We start from the raw sequence: 16,996 nt of genomic DNA, 5'->3' as shown, positions 1-16,996 counted from the left end.
GTCACATAGGCAGGGCATGCTCACCTGTCTGACCTGTGTTAGTACCTTATGGGGTACTCAGGCCTCAACCCCTCCAGAGGTTAGATAACACATAAGCCAAGTTCCCCATAATTCACATTGTTAGCATAAACTTTCTGGGATGGCCCGAGGCCCCAGGTAGACAAAGACATTCTTTATCAGGCAGGATATTCTGAGGGCTTAGAGTTTATCTCCCAGGAGGGTCAAAGTCCAGTCTCTTCTTTGTAATGTGCAACATTGGAGCACCCCAGTCCTGCTGAGTTAACCCTTTACTGTAAAGCCAGGCAGGCATTAGCACAACTGGTGAAGGGAGAGGAGATGTTAGTATGGGAAGGCTTCCTGAAGGAGGTGACCCTAGGACTAACTCTGTGGTTTTTGAACTCTGATCTTGCATTTTCAGTGTTCTCAACTGCTAGATGAGAATCTAAAAGATGAGTACTTTGAGGAGATCATGGAAGAATATGAAGATATTAGACAAGACCATTATGAGTCTCTCAAGGTAAGTGACAAAAACAGGTCCCCGCTTGTTTGGGTAATAAAACAGTCCTACAGTTTTTTGCTTTTTGTTTTTTTTGGCTGCATCAGATCTTAGTTGTGGCACGCAGGATCTTCGTTGCCGCACCTGGGCTTCTCTAGTTGTGGCCCATGGCTCCAGGGTGCGTGGGCTCAGTAGTTGCGGTGCGCGGGCTCTCTAGTCGTGGCGCACGGGCTTAGTTGCCCCACAGCATGTGGGCTTTTAGTTTCCTGACCAGGGATTGAACCCGCATCCCCTGCATTGGGAGGCGGATTCTTAACCATTGGACCACCAGGGAAGTCCGATCCTACAGTTTTTAATGTGACTTTGCTGTTTGGAGGAGGGGAAGGTTTGGGATCATTTTAGGGAAGCCCTACTTTCTAGTTCACATCAGCGTTCTTCAGTGTTCCCAGTAATTTTGGGTTATTTTAAGGTTAATTTTATTTATTCCTCCAAACATGTACTGAGTAAGCAGTAGGTGTTGGGTGCTGTGCTGGCTACCACTTATGAGAATGAATAAAACATGAGCTCATAGGCAGCAGGGAGACGGGGACTGAGTGTACTGAGGTGACTCCCACAGATCCTTACGCTTGAGGAAATATTGGAAGAGAATGAAGACATTAGACAGGACCATTGTAAGTCTCTCTGCCTGATCGCCCGAAGCTCTCTGTGCAGAATAACGTTTCGAGAACTGTCCCTCTGTAGATTAGCTTCAGGAGATCCATGGAGACTAGGTATGATTACTCTTTAGAGGTTGTTGGGATATTTCTTCCTGGTTATCTGCTTGCTGGGCCTTGTGTATGGGGCGGCGGGGGGTGTATTTCAGGGGTGGCCAGGTAAGTGAAATGGGATAACAGATAGCAAGATGGGAACAAGTTTCTGAGGTGTCAGCTGGACCAAGGCACTGTGGTTGGCCTTCCCCTTCCTTAGTTTGCCCATGTTTGACTGTTTCTTGGTTCTGCCTTCTGGGCCTCAGGGAGGTCAGTGGCCACCAGTTAATCCCAGCCTCAGGTGAAGTACAGGTAGGAGGCCACCCCCTCGCAGGCTTGTTTACCTCACGGTGAAGGCTGCAGGTCCGCCTTGCATTTACGTATCCATATGTAATGGATGCTCATTGCATCTTTACTCTCTATTGTTCTGGTGCTGATGTGAAGCCATATTGGATGGAAAAGGAAGAGCTTTCTAGGATATGAATTTTCGTGAATAAAAGCATATGTTTTCTTGCAAAACTTATTTACTAGCTTCCTTGGGCATGCTTCCATAGTAGCAGCTGAAACGCTGAGTCTCTGACTGAATAACTTTTCCTTTTTTCATAGGAAAGAAGATACTTAACCTTAAGGCAAGCTAGAGAAAGCGGTTTCCATATTGACTGGCTGTCAGAGCCTCCCCCAGGTCTGTTTGGCTATTGGTTAGAGAAAAGTGGATGTGGTAACTGTGTGCTGAAGAGATGCTTGCATTTACTGAGCAGCAGAATCAAACAGGCAGCTAAAAACTCTTAATTTTGTTCAGTAGTGATGACGAAGGATAGTGATGATCAAAAATAAAAGTCAATATAGGCGCCATTTGTGGAGAACTACACACTGTCCTGAGATTGACCTGCAGCGGCTCTGAGTCCTTGACACAGGAAGTGCTATTATCCCCACTTTTACTTGAAGAAACTGAGTTTCGGGTAATAACTTGGGAGGTTACTAGCATTCTATCTCTGATCTGTCTTCTAAACCCATACTTTTGCCTCTGTGCTTTGCTTGAGTGGGCCTCCTTCAGGTTGAAGCCAGTTCTAGAGACCTGCCTGGGTGGTGCTGTCACTACCTTGGCCTAGGTCCCAGGTGGGCCCGAGTGCAGACGTGGAGTGTCTGAAATTGCAAATGCCTGCACGTTGAACAGACTTTAAAACATTGCAGCGAAGCAGGCTCTCCTATTTTTGTTCACTCTCATTCTCTCTTGGATGCTTCCCTCTTTTGATTTCTTTCATTTGGTTTCTTCCCCTTCTGATTTCTAGCCACTTTTCTTGCCTTGCATAGGTATTCACGAAGGAATAAAATGTGTAAGACGATTTGACAGGTTCAAAGAGGCATGTGATACGAATGCAAAATCGAGACAGGGTGAACAGGGGTTATATTAATTGAATCTGTATTTCCAAGGTAACATCTCAAATCCACTTTCATTGCTCACGACCCCCATGTTCTACACACACTCAGCAGAGTGGAATAAATTGGAAACATAGGTGAGCTGGGTTCTAGATTCAGTCTTGCTGAGTTCAGTGCGGTTTAGTGAGAAGAAAGCAGATGGGGAGTTGGGAGCCTTGGGTTCTGATCCCAAGTGACCTTGAGCATATTGCTTCCATGTTTGACAGTTTCTAATATGTAAAAAAAGAGTTACTTTATGGAAATGTGAAGATAAAATAAGACATGTAAACCTTAGAAAAATATAAATCACTATATAGTCCAAACTATTATTTTCTCTTTTCCTTTCAGTATGAAATTGGAAAAATATCACAGGGGGGAGTGCATTTTAGCCAAGCCAAACGTCCAAAATACATCTCAGTGGCAATAGGCCACTGAAGGCCTGCAGCGCCAGGTGGCAGTGGTGACTCTTTTCAAGTGGCTGTTTAACCCCTTTGTAGGGTCCCTAAGGACAACCCAGCCTTAGCGTAGTTGCAAGAAGTCAATAAAGAGAGAAGGAAAGGTTCTTCTCTCTAGGTCTTTGGTTGTAAAACCTCAAACACATCTCCAACTCTGGCCAACAAGCTCATTCAAGAATAACACACTTGAGTGACCTGGAAGCAGAGCGTTTCCCTGACTTTCCAGGCAGGGGGACACTTCAGTCAGGAGAATAGCTGTAATTTCTTTTTAATTACCAAACAAACCAGCGTAATAGAATATTTACAAAGAAAGGATTGTCCTGTATAATAGAAAGATGACCAGGAACACATGGGAAAAAGCTACCATGAACTATGTCAAAAGGTAGAGATTTCCAGGCAAAATTAAGAAACTACGCATACTTTTCTTTTCCTATACTTTCACCTCTCACTGTTACTGTCTAACGAGAGAAAAACACTTTTGAGACTTCCGTGTTATCCCTGAGCACCTGAGCGTGGTGCTTTAGTTTAAGTTCTCTGATCCTTATTTGCAGATCAGGAAACTGAGGGCGTGAGGGCTGGGAAGCAGGCAGTGGAGCGGTCACCTTGGACCCTAGCCTAACCAACCAGGGCTTGGTGGTGTGGGGTGGTACTGGTGCCCCAGGAAGCCCAGTGGCACCATCTGTCTCTGAAGTCTTCACAGTATTTCACTTAAGATCTTTTTTAGATTCACAAGGAGGCGTAAAGAAGACTGTATTGAACATTCATGTACCTCCACCAGGCACTTAAGGAATAAGTTACTGCCCACTTAAAAAAGATAAAACCATACATGTGGGAATTCCTGTGAGCCCCTCCCTCCCCTGCAGGATCCTGAATTTGATGCCTCATTTCTGGGCATTTCCTCAGACTTTGATTATGTGTGTATGTTCAGTAGGCAATACATTGATCGATTATTGATTCATGTTTTTTAAACTTTGTGGAAGTGGCCTGTTACATGTGTCTTTCTCCAGCGCTCGCTCTTTTAGTATCGTCTTCATCTGTACAAGTGAGATCAACCCCAGTCTGTCTTGTTTCTCGGGCGGGGGAGTTGGTGGGGAGAGGGTTGAGGGAAGAGTTCCCAAGGGCGGTGCAGTCAGTCAGCTGCAGGGGAAGAAGAGGTTTTTTTTTTTAAAGATGTGCTGACGAATTACTCCTTCTCCACAGTAATTTCAAGTTCCCCTCTTTGTAAAACAACTCCTCCGGGTGACAGGAGGGAGGCGGAGCGTGGGAGCCAACAGAGCGGGAAGGCCTCCCGCAGGCGGCACCAGGCACAAGCGGCAACTGTGCCCCAGGCTGGCGCCAGGGCTCACGCCTCTCACTCTGTCCTGTAGTGAAGCCCACGTTCCTTGGGACTCGGGTCTTTGAGGACTACGACCTGCAGAAGCTGGTGGGCTACATTGACTGGAAGCCTTTCTTCGATGTCTGGCAGCTCCGGGGCAAATACCCGAACCGAGGCTTTCCCAAGATATTTGATGACAAAGCTGTAGGTTAGTTCAGTAAGTCCTTCCATTCTGCTCTGGTATCCGAGACATGGTCTTGGGACTTTGAAGACAAGAATAGGTGGTGAGCAGCCGGGTGGATTATGCGGGATAGAGTTTATTGTTATGACATGATGTAGGATACTGTTCCATCCACTCAGCTCTTTGACAGTTTTTAAACTGCTGGGTTGGTCCTTATTTACTGACTACCTTTCGCATTTCGTTTATCCATTCTTTACTAAATGTTTATTGACATCAGTTACATGCTGGGCACTGGGGATAAACAAAAGAAGACGTATCATCGCTGCCGCCTGGTACCCGGCTGCCTGGTGCAGCATTGGAGGGTGATTCCCATACAGCAGGGCGAGCTCCTGCTGCGGGACCAAGGCCCGGCTTCTGTGGACACGGGGAGATGAGACCGACCTCAGAGTGGGACATCAGGAGAGGCTTCCTGGAGGAGGTGGTGTTTGAACTGCTTTTGAAGATTAGTGGGAGCTACTGGGCCTGGGACTGGGAACACGAGGTGGTGATGAAGAAAAGGACACTCTAGGCCGAGGAGACCGAGTGGGAAGGCACAGACATGTGGGCTGATTTGGGGACCGGCAAGGAGGCCATTGTGCCTGCTGGGGAGGGGCTGGGGGTGACGAGCTAGTCGATAGATAAACTGCTAGCCCCGCGTCTCGCTGCCAGCCCTGCCCCCGGAGGATGGGACCGAAACACTAAGCCCTTCAAAGGGTTCGGTAAACACAGCTCAGCGCGAGGTGGGGGGTGGACTCTGGTGGATGTGTGGGGTTAGTGCTGAGGGGAGCCTGGGAGAGTGGCCCTTGCCCGCACCCTGGGGTGCGTGTTAGGTGCTGTGACTCAGCGGCTCTCGGGCTAGCTGGGGTGCAGCAGTGGGCAAGGGGCTCTCAGTCTGATCTGCTCCCGAGTAATCACAGATGAGCAGTTGAGTGGCTGAAGCAGGGCTGGCCAGGCCCGGATGGAAGGCCTAACCCTAACCGCGTTGGCTCCCGCCGTAGCCAGGTGAGGGTCTGACGGCCCCTGGGCTGGGCCATCCAGGAGCAGCACCGAAGCCACACTCCACTCCTCAGGCTGTTCTGCACCCCCAGGGGTCACGATGAGGTCAGGGGAGCTGTCTGTGCACGAGCAACGTGGTGGTGGAAGGGTCTGGCCTGCTTTGTCTCACTCTCTGTCTGACACATTGCTGCGGCAAGCCGAGAGCTGGCTCTCTGCCTTTTGTTGAACGGAAAAAGAAGTGGCTTGAGCTGGCGAAGCAGACTGTGTACGGGAGCTGCACTTAGCAGAACTGCTGAACCCTTAGCTTCTGCACCTGGGGTTGCTGATGGCAAACACTGATTTTTAAAGTATTTGAGTGGGAAAGGGAGGGGTGAAGAGTGAAGATGACTGAGGAGGGGTAGTAGTTTTTAAAAGAAGCATTCTTTGCTGGTTATTATTGGCATCTCTTAAGTGAACTCTTACGATATTTTCCTAACAGGTGAAGAGGCCAAAAAAGTCTATGATGATGCCCAAAATATGCTGCAGGCACTGATTAGTCAGAAGCAGCTCCACGCCAGGGGCGTGGTTGGGTTCTGGCCAGCGCAGAGCAGCCAGGACGACATCCACCTGTATGCTGAGGGCGCGGCACCCCAGGCCACGGAGCCCATCGCCATCTTCTACGGACTCAGGCAGCAGGTGCGGAGGCCGTGCGGCCAGCGGACACATTGCCCTACTCTGTGGTTTAAGCACTCAAAAAACATAAATAAGAGTGGTGTAAGTTAGAACTTTGTGTAAGCATAGCTCTGCCCCACCTCACCCCAAATGACCAGTCACAGCCCCGAGCCCAAGGCATTTGTGATGGTGAGAAGGGGTCAGTGTGGGTTTAGAAGCTGGGCCTCTGGGACACCAGCAGGAGGGAGGTGTTTCCTGTTGGGGTTGAACGGGTGAGGAGAAACACTGCTGCTGCCTCGGGGCGTCACGCACGGAGTGCATCCCCACTCCGTGCACTCAGGCTCAGACACCTCAGAACACAAGAGGATTCTAATGTTAAGTCCTGGCCCCTCCTCACTAGGGAACTGGTGACTTTTCTTTTAAAGAAGTAATTAAGGTCAGAAACCTCCACCCTGGCCTGAATTTCCATCCTTGAAGCCCTGTGTCTTCTGACCTCTTTTTACATCCAACACCATTCATGTCCAGGCAGTCTGTGAGTGACTGTATTAGAGCATTTAATATAATGACTTTTCAGTGTACGTGTATTACCTACCCAGATAGCTATTTCTAAGGATGTGCTTTTTTCCAGTATGCTGGAAAACTCTGGCTGCAGCGACTTACTGCTCTGGGAGTCTTCTGTTCTGAGTGGCTCTGATCACTGTCTATTTTAAAGAACTGTGTGGCTCTGTGACCTGTCTCTCCTTGTGGTGCTGGGAAACTTTGTATCTCCTTCTGGCTTTTGTTAGCAAAGAACAGTTGATGGGCGAGTACAAGTGGAAGGCAGCTCCTCCCTGCATAGCTGGCCGCGGCTCTGTGACATTTCCACGTGCCTTTATCAAATCCCTTCTTGTCTGCAGCCACTTAACTGTTTTCTGCCCAGTGTCCATTAGGTACTTGTTTCCAGAGCTGACAAGCAAATAGCTGTGAAGCTTCTGGGTTGACTGCTCATTAATTGATCCGTCCTAAACAATGTTGTATAGTGGTCAAGAGCATTGGTTGTGGATCAGACCCCTGGGCCTGCCACTCTCTGGCCTTGAACTAGTTCTTCAAGCTCTCGCTGCCTCGGATTTCTTGTATAAAATGGAGCTGTTGGTATCACTTACTTCACAAGGTTGTTGAGAGGATTGGATTAGTTAATTCGTATAAAGCACCAAGACCAATGCCTGACACACAGTCAGCACTCAGTAAATATTAGTCATTTGTTATTTACCTTCTCAGCAAACATGTGTTGATTGTGAAGTATGTGTAAGGCCTTATTTGTCAGCTCAGTAGCAGGGGTAAGTCAGTCATCAGCTGAAGATGGAAAGCAGGCGAGGATGGCCACCTGGCCTGAGGAGAGAACCCCAGAAGCAGATCCTGCTCAATTTTCTGATTGGTTTCAGGCCAGCCCAGCAGTGTCCTTAGCCATCCCCTGACCCACCGCCCGTGGTGGACAGCACGCGGCCCTGTGTTGCTGACCTTAGCCGTTTGTTGAACTGCTTCTGTTGATGCAAAGTGTAGAGGCTTACACACTTAGTGGACCCCTTTTGAACATAACTTTAGGATTTAATGTGGGTCTCGAATTGAAAACACTTTTGGAGGAAAAGAAAAGCTTTTTATATGAATATTTAGGGTTCCAGTTCCTGCGGGCATTCAGTAAATGTTTGGTCAGTGTGTGAATGAGCGAGTTAACTGCTTTCTCAACTGTGTATGTCATTTCATGTCATATCTTTCTAAAAATCTCGTTCCATTTATTTATTCAACACATGTTTATTGAACACTCATTACATATCAGGCACTCTTCTAAGTGCTGGGGTTGTAACAGTGAACAAAGCAGGCAGACAGCGCCATTAGAAGCTGCATTCATTGGAAGGCGCTCGGTTGCTCTTCTCTGTGTGTTGGTGTCAATTCCATGCTAATCGGCCACTCTGCCCACTCCTTGCGTTTCAAGGCCGAGAAGGACTCTGCCAGCGCGGACCCCTACCTCTGCCTCTCGGACTTCATTGCCCCTCTGCACTCGGGCATCCCCGACTACCTGGGTCTGTTTGCCGTCGCCTGCTTCGGGGTGGAGGAGCTGAGCAAGGCCTACGAGGAAGAGTGTGACGACTACAGCAGCATCATGGTCAAGGCGCTGGGGGACCGGCTGGCCGAGGTAGAGCCGTGGTGCCCTGAGGCCAGAGTGCGCGTGCATGTATGCGTGTGCGCGTGCATGTGCGTGTGTGTATGCGTGTGTGTGTGTGTGTGTGTGTGTGTGTGTTTGGCTCTAATAGCACACATACTCTTAAATCCTGTTTTTTCGAGTTACTCTGACGCCTCATCTTTGGGCACAGAGTAGCCTTCAGCGACGCTGTAGTTGGAGTGGCCCATGGAGCCTTGACTTCATTGTCTTGGTTCTGGTGTCACCCTGTGCTTGTGATTTGATGTTTTCCAGAGGAGCCTGCGAAAAGCCAAACAGGCTCTGTTTCAGAGCTTCTCGTTCTGATGTTGGGCTCCCCTGTAGATCTCCCTCATCTTCCTCTGTGGGGTGGGGCAGCCTGAGCTGTGGGAGCCGCTCCCCTTTTCCCGAGGCTCACAGCAGACTCGCTGGCTGCTCTCATGGTCCCCGCTCCTCCTTCTGGCCACCATAAGCTGTAGGCTGAGCGTCAGGGAAAGGTCTGAAGGGCCTCGGATCATTGAATATGATCCTTGAGAGCCTGGGCTAAGGCCAGAACCGAGCCGCAGAGCAGCTGATGACAGTACAGATGAGTTGAGCCCCCGGCCCATTCCTCTCGCCGGTTCCCCCGCCTGCTGTCGGGTCAGGGAGGTGCGTTTGCGGGCGGGACGGAGGGCAGGAGGGAGGGCGGGAGAAGGGTTCCCGCCTCTGTCCGACGGCGTGTTCTGCCCCAGGCCTTCGCCGAGGAGCTGCACGCGCGGGTCCGCAGGGAGCTGTGGGGCTACTGCGGCGGTGAGCAGCTGGCGGTGGCTGACCTGCGGAGGCTGCGCTACGAGGGCATCCGGCCGGCGCCCGGCTACCCCAGCCAGCCCGACCACACCGAGAAGCTGACCATGTGGAGGCTGGCGGACGTGGAGCGGCACACAGGTCAGCGCCGGGCAGGCGCGCATCCTGCCTCATGTTACACACACGGTGGCGAAGGGCAGGCGCGCGGGGGGAGCAGGTGGGAGACAGGGAGAGGCTTACAGTGAGACCCTTGACCCTAGCCCTTCCTCGCTTCCAGCAGTGTGTTCTAGTCCTTCACTTCCATATTATTATTATTTTAACAGGAGGAAAAGAAACTCCTTTCAATTCGTGCACATGGAGGCCCTGTAGAGTTATTATTGAGTAGTGGTCTTTCATCACCATTTTCACGTTTATCAGTTTTCATTATTTTCTCTTCACCTATAATAGATGGGAGCTTAGCTGACTCACACCAGCCCGTACATCCCCTGCCCCATTTTCCTATTACACGTGTGTTACTGTTTTCAGTCTCTCTGCTACCGAGTGACCTTTGTAACCTTTAGTAATGTATTTCACGTCACTCTCTCCTTCCACCACTTCCAGGAGTGTCTCTGGACCTCCTCTCACAGAATTCCCACCCCTCCCCTCCGCTCCCTCTCCCTTTACTTCTACACCACTGTGAACACAGTGCACTGTTTTCAGTGGAGTTCATCAAAAGAGTGCCATCCATGCTGAAGACGTTAAAGGAATGTATGTAGATGGACGTGAAGAGCTATGAGGGTCGTTGAATCTGGGCTGGCAGGGATCCACCGGCTCCAGGAGACAGGGACTTAGGGACCCATTTCTGCCGTAAGCCAGCTGGGCGATCTTTGACAAAGCACCGAGCCTTTACATCGCTCTGTTGCCTTGTCCAGAAAATGAATGGTGTGGACTAGATAGCCTTGATGTGGGCTCCTCCTCAATGGGCCCTGGCTGTATGTCATTCCTCTAGTGGCCTTGGCCTCACAGGTGCGCTTGGAGGTCCAGGTGGTGTCCCCATCTGCAGGGTTGGAGTCCTTGTCTAGAAGGCCCAGGCGTAGCCTCCATGGCTCATCTTGGAGGGCAGAGATAAGAATGTAGAGAGTCTTTTCCAGGCCTCTCCCCCGCAGGGTGGAGGAGATCTGCACGTCCTGAATTTGTTTCATCCCTTCGGCGGGAATTTGTTAGACGGGTCTGCTCGCGTCTTTCATGCTGTGTCACGTGTCCACCTGGGAGGCACAAGCTCACCCGCATTCACTCGGGAAGAGGAATTTACTGGGAGCCTACCGCTTGGCAGGCCTGTCTCAGCACTGAGTAGACGAACGCTTACTCCCCGTGCCGCTCTCCCCAGGCATCAGGTTAACAGAGTCGCTGGCCATGGCGCCTGCTTCAGCGGTATCCGGCCTTTACTTCTCCAATTGGAGGTCCAGATATTTTGCCGTGGGGAAGATTTCCAAGGATCAGGTAGGTTAGCTGTTTCATTGTGTGTGGCATCCCTAGATGCCTGTCTTTTTTTGAATGGAACCGTTAAACCTGTTTTATTTTACATGTGAGTGAGAAGAAAAAGAGGGAAAGGACGAAGAAATGTACTCCAGTTTATGTCTTGAGTTGATTTCAGCCCACTGCCCCATTTCTCGCCCTGCCATTTACCCAGAGACCAACCCTCCCACACCCCTGCCACACACACACCCCAGCCAGGCTCTCAGCCTGAGCTAGTCACGACACGTTGTTTTTCTGCCCAGAAAATAAGGCACCTAGATGAATAGATAAATATCTGTTTCCATTTGACTCAGTGGATTACTATTAAGGCAAAAGACATAAAACGTACTTAGTGTATCTTGGCGAATGCCGTGGAAACTTGAGTTCAAAAAGTCTTCTCATTTTGGTATAATAAACTGCTTTTAATCTTTTGCAGGTTGAGGATTACGCTCTGAGGAAGAACATGTCTGTGGCCGAGGTTGAGAAATGGCTGGGACCCATTCTGGGATATGATACAGACTAACTTTTTTTTTTTTTTAACCTTATCTATACTTGTTTCCTCAAGGAAACACAGTCAAAAGTGCCTTAATAATAACAGCACAGTGGCCGCCAGCCTATCTGCGTCTGGTTGACCTTTGTGCTGCTCCAGGTTGTGGACGTTTGGTGGGACCTTGAGGAAGAACAGAGTGTTCCTACAGTTCTTGGAAAACAGGGGGCTGTTTTCCAGGGGACTTTGAATGAAGAGCAGTGAGCAAGACTCTGCGGGTGTCCCCGTCCCTCCGGGACTAGGACAAGCCAGAGATGGAGGTCTTTTGCATTGCAAAGCAAGTCAACTTGCTTTTTTCATTTTTACCCCAGACCTAGGAGGCCATTTCTTCCTTCCTTTCTTTTCTTTTCTTTCTTTCTTCTTTCTCAGAGAAAAGCCTGAAAGTCAGTTGAATAGGGGGATGTGACCCTGTGGCAGAAAGATGCTGTGAGCAACGGGGCGTTTTAATCTGAGTGGTTAGAGCAGTGACTCTGATGAAGGAGAAGCATCACCCCGCTCTCTCTCCCGAGGCCTCCTTTTCTGAAGCCTCGATTAGATGCCTGCAGAAGCCCCTGCGACCAGAGGCATGCTCTCCCCTCCAGCTTATCAGAGGTACTCAGGCTGCTGCTGGCCCTGGCAGGTCACATACAGTCAACGTTCTCCAAGCATTTTGTCCTCTTGTGATCTCATATTCCCTCACGCTGAGGGGGGAAGAAGGAGAGGTGGGCAGAGAGAGCGGCCGCTAAGGGTAGTTAACAGCCTTGGGTTGATTTCCAGAACTGAGTAGGCGCTCGGCTCAGCTGCGTGTCCACGCAGGGTGGATAGGTGAGCAGCGACACTCCACTCAGTTCTTCCTTTTCTGCGCTGCCCCAGCTCCGGACTCGCCCGATACGGGAACAGCACGTGGACTTGTATGTGGTCATCGCAGGGAGATGGTCAAGAACCAGGGCTTTGAAGTCAGACACACCCAGGTTCGCGTTTCATGTTTGCCGCGTCCTTGCTGTGCGACTGAAGTATCAGCACGATTTTCTCATCTGTGATATGGAGACAGAGAGACTAGCTCCTCTCTCACAGGCGTGAGGTGTGGATTAAAGGAGATGATACACGTAGGCAGGTAACGGGCTGTGGCACACAGTGAGAGCTTGATAGACAGCAGCTGCTGTAGAGCTCTCTAGGGGGTCCCCGAGCTCAGCACAGGGTAGGTGCTCATGGAAAGGGAATAAGAGATTAATGGAGGTGAAAAGATACTGGGGAAATGCATATGGGAACGACCATGTTGAATATACTAGGTACCCTTTCTGGGATTAGAGCCCCATTGAACATGGTGACTGTCTTGAGAGAGAAGCTACTGTCTCGGCACCACCAGCCCTCATTTTCTGTGAGACGGTGCCCCCTCCCCTCGTGATGTAAGCTGGCCTTGCCCCAGAGCAGTTATATCAAATACACACTCAGGTACATTGGAGGTGAAAGGGGAAAAAAATTTAGCAAACGATAATCCTGCATAACTGTAGCATAAACATGTTTACCTGCAGAGTAACACGCCTTCTTAGGCATCACTTGCCCTTGAAGTGAAGAGAATTGTATGCTTTCTTTTTTTTTTTTTTTTTTTTTGCGGTATGCAGGCCTCTCACTGTTGTGGCCTCTCCTGTTGCGGAGCACAGGCTCCGGACGCACAGGCTCAGCGGCCATGGCTCACGGGCTTAGTTGCTCCGCGGCATGTGGGATCTTCCCGGACCAGGGCACGAACCCGTGTCTCCTGCATCGGCAGGCGGATTCTCAACCACTGCGCCACCAGGGAAGCCCTGTATGCTTTCTTTAGGTCCATTTAATCTGTGCTAGATTGAGGCTGGGACTCATTTTCCCCGAGGTGCTCAGGTGGACTTATTTTCTCTGCCATAGCAGGTAGGTTGTTCTAGATGTTGGCACGTCCTTCTGTAAGAAAGAATAACCCCCTCCACATATTTTAATGTATTTTATCGGAATTACAGTTGCCAAGAGTCTCCCAGTTTCATTAAGTATGTACCATATCTTTTCTCAACTAGCTGTGTGACGGAGTGGCTTCCTTAAGTGTATTGTTGATCTAATCCCATGATGGATGCCTTTTATCTAAAGACAGAAACAATTTGTGCAAGTTTGAGTGCCTATATGTTCATTAAAGAATATAGAATATGGCTTGAAAACCCCCTACCTTAGTTTATGTCAGGTGACCTCAAAGGCAGGAAGGTGACCATTCTGCAGCCGGGGTCTTTTCTGTGTCTCTGCCGGTACGTCCAGAACCTCTCCTTGTCATCAGCGTCCGTGGCTCTCACACCACTCGCTCACTCTCATCCTTTCCGTTAGGGATCCCATATTTATTTTTTCCCTCTAAAGAAGCACTTGTTCGGAACCTTGCTCACTCTGCTGCTCACTCTGCTGTCTGTAACGTGGGGGCTGGTGGGTGGGATGGCGGTTGAGGTCAGGTCCTGCAGCGCCCTGTTTCTCATCTGAGATATTCTGCCATCAGCCTCCCTCTGTTCACAGCTGAGCTCATTTAGAGACGAGTCTGCCCTCTTTCCATTTCTCTCAGGCTTGTCCTCGACAAATATACGAGTGTCTTCTCTTTGCCAACCGCCTTCTCCTCCCATACTCTCTTTAACTCAGTGAAGTTAGGGGTTTTTTTGACGTTGTTGTTTGGTTTTTTTACCCATCTCTTCTGTCATTAATGCCTTCTTAATTGTTAGATCCCGTGGCCTTTCCAGTGATCTGTCTTCTCTGGGTTCGGGCAATATTGACCACTTCTTCAAAAATCTCCTTTCCCTGGTTCCCCCTTGACTTCACTCTTCTGATTTACCTTCCATGTTTCTTGTAATTTCTTAGCTTTTTTCATAGTTTTCTCTTCCTCTGCCCATTTAAAGCCTGGTCCTCGTGAGCCTGTCACTAGTTAACTTCTTAGTCATACAGTTTCAGTGGTCAATCTATCCATACTCCTCTGTGCTGAAGCACACCAAAGACCCGGTGTGTCTCAAACCAGTATCATCTTACTCTTCTCGAATTCTCAGTATACTCAGCAACAAACCTCAAACCCACCCCATCTTTTTCTTGGACTCTTGCAACTATCTAAAAAATTTGCACATGAAAGACATGCTTGTTCTCCTTTTAGTTGAGAAGGTAAAATACATGTTTGAGGCAGGCAGTGTTTAGATTAAGGCTCGATTGAGGATTTGAAAGATAAGGATTTGAAGGATAAAGGTGAAGAAGCAAGGTAGAAACAAAAGAAGAACTACAGTATCTTTGTTCATGAAGGTTGTAAGGGTATCAAACCTCCCCCAAATGATCTACAGATTCAATGCTATTTCCAGCAGAAATTCCAACAGAGGTTTTGTTGGATGTGACAGGCAGATATCTAAATGTCTGTGGAATAGCAAAGGACTAAGATGGCTGGATGCTTCTGACCATAATGAGGAGGGTGAGGGGACCTTTTATAAGACAGTAAGTTTTATTACAGAGTTTGCGTTGTATGTGGTGCAGAGGTAGGCGCTCTGAGCGGTGCAACGAGCTAAGGAGCCTGAGAAATATAACCCAGGTATATATGCTGCCCTTTGAGATGTGATGAGGTGGCATGGCAGGTCAGTGGGGGCAGGAAGGGTGGCTCCATAAGTAGTGCTAGAACAACGGTTATCCTTATGGAAAACAATGAAACGGATTTCTGCCTCACACCGCACCTAGCAGTCAATTCCAAGTACATTAAGGTCTTCATTACGAAAAGCAAATATTTAAATGTTTGCATGGAAAAAAACCTTAGGGCCGGAAAGACTCTCTTGAGATATATGCTAATCATAAAAAATGATTAAATAAAATATATTGAAACTAGCACTTAAGTTAAGCTAACAAACAATTTAGTGTAGTGGAAAGACAAACCAAGACTTGACATTTACGATACAGTTAACCGACAAATGAGTAGTAAGCAGAATATATAGAGAATTCCTATTTTTTTAAAAAAGCAGAAAAGTAGCCTTCCTCTTCCGGGGACGGTATCTAGAGGCATTCAGGATGGTCCAGCGTTTGCCATACTATTGTAGGCTGTCCTACAATACAGTCTCTAACAAAACCAGCCTGTCCCGAACCCCTGGTAATAGAATTGTTTACCTTAATACCAAGAAGGTTAGGAAAACACCAAAACCCGCCTTGGCGTGTGCTCAGGCCGACTTCAAGGAGTTTGCGCTGTGACGTTAAGTTCTTGTGAGATCATCTAAAACAAAGAAATTTGTCAGCCGGGCCTGTGGTGGCTCCATGTGTGCTAAATGTGTCCGTGACAGGATAGAGCACACTTTCCTTATTGAGGAGCAGAAAATTGTTGTGAAAGTGTTGAAAGTACAAGCACAGAGTCAGAAAGCTTTATTTAGCTTTTGTATTTAAAAGTGAACCCTTTTTGAGTAATAAAAAAGAAAATCAGAAAGCACACACAAAAAAAAAGAAAAAGAGAAGAAACTTGAAAAGACATTTCACAAGAAGAGGAAATACATAGGGCTTACAAATGAGTAGAAACCTTGGAGATATGAATTAAGACCACAATGAGCTTGCAGTTTATATCCATAAGATTAGTAAAATTAAGGAGTCTGACAACACCAGGTGCTAAATGTGAGCTCATCATTGTGTGGATGTGTAGACAGGCACCTCTGCTTTAGAAAACAACTACACCTCACAGAGTTGCACATTGGCATACTTTAGGATCTAGCTTATGACTCCACCTCCCAGTTGTGTATCCAGTAAACTCTTGCATTTGTGTACCAGCAGGTGTGTACAAAAATGTTTAAAGTAACATTTTCGTAATAGTTAATAACTGGAAAAACTGAAATGCCATTCTGTCTACAAGAGAATGTTTAAGTAAATTAGGTATATTCACAGTAAGGGATATTATTCTGTAGTGACGAGGTGAACTACAGCTATACCTGACAATAAGAATGAACCTCAGAAAATATTAAGAAAAAGAAGCAAGTCCCAGGGTAGGGTTGAGACTATGTTTATTGAGCTCAAAACCAAGCAAAACCAAAGAGTACATTGTCTAAGGATACATAAATGGCAAAACTATACTGTAAGAAACAAAACAAAACAATGCTAAACCAAAATTTAGCCTGCTGCTTACCTCTGAGAGGGAACCAGAGGAAGCGGATAACAGAGGGACACATGGGTAGTTGCCGTTATTAGTAATGTTCTCGTTCTTGGGTTGTATGGTAGGTTTACGGTTTATTATATTATGCTTTGTAACTCATGTATATCGTAGAATTCTGTCTGTATTAAATATGTTATACATAATGTATTAAACATAAAAATAATAAAGGAAAAAGGGAATTATAAGCCAAAATCTGGGATGGTGACTTTGTAGATAATGTTTTGTGTGTGTCAAATGTATTTTTTAAAGAAAGGAAGGACAGAGTACACAGCAATGCAAAGGTGGGTACAGAGAGTGGAGCATCTGTGCCCTGTCCAGCCAGAGCTAAGCGTGGCTCCAGATACCGGGCTTTGGAGGATGATCTCTGGTGGCACCGTTGGCACAGGCAGAGAATGTAGGCAGGGAGGAGAAGGGAGCTCTGGACAAGTTTCCTGTGTGGGAATACTGGCAGTTGGACACCTGACTTTGGGATTTTGGAAGAATGGCGTTAGAACTGGGAGACTTCCACGTGGAGGTGGAGGTGCAGACGGGATCGCATCTGGAGAATGTGAAGGGAAGATGGAACTTGATTCTAGG

At 48.1% G+C, this 16,996-nt stretch overlaps 1 protein-coding gene and 1 pseudogene across 5 annotated transcripts in view; both read left to right on the top strand.

The window, feature by feature from the left end:
* The window catches only part of MTR (5-methyltetrahydrofolate-homocysteine methyltransferase), a 116,833-nt gene extending 104,443 nt beyond the window's left edge, over positions 1-12,390 (top strand). For 3 of the 5 annotated variants that reach the window (XM_067025664.1, XM_059054616.2, XM_067025665.1), the window contains 8 exons: positions 419-517; positions 1,849-1,924; positions 4,481-4,636; positions 6,123-6,319; positions 8,265-8,465; positions 9,200-9,392; positions 10,618-10,730; positions 11,182-12,390. In XM_067025664.1, the coding sequence (XP_066881765.1) occupies positions 419-517; positions 1,849-1,924; positions 4,481-4,636; positions 6,123-6,319; positions 8,265-8,465; positions 9,200-9,392; positions 10,618-10,730; positions 11,182-11,268 (1,122 nt within the window). In that variant the 3' untranslated portion in view covers positions 11,269-12,390. Of the gene's footprint in view, positions 1-418; positions 518-1,848; positions 1,925-4,480; positions 4,646-6,122; positions 6,320-8,264; positions 8,466-9,199; positions 9,393-10,617; positions 10,731-11,181 lie in introns of those variants that run through there. The other 2 variants (XR_010838998.1, XM_067025666.1) reach the window with 2 other exon arrangements.
* A 2,096-nt stretch (positions 12,391-14,486) lies between these two features.
* On the top strand, positions 14,487-16,612 carry LOC131751182 (large ribosomal subunit protein eL34-like; annotated as a pseudogene).
* The last annotated feature ends 384 nt before the right edge of the window (positions 16,613-16,996 follow it).

The sequence above is a fragment of the Kogia breviceps genome, chromosome 2 (assembly GCF_026419965.1).
Source record: "Kogia breviceps isolate mKogBre1 chromosome 2, mKogBre1 haplotype 1, whole genome shotgun sequence".
In the NCBI taxonomy this organism is placed as follows: Eukaryota; Metazoa; Chordata; class Mammalia; order Artiodactyla; family Physeteridae; genus Kogia; species Kogia breviceps.
Note: the sequence above shows the minus strand (reverse complement) of the source record. Positions and strands in the feature narration are given on the sequence as shown.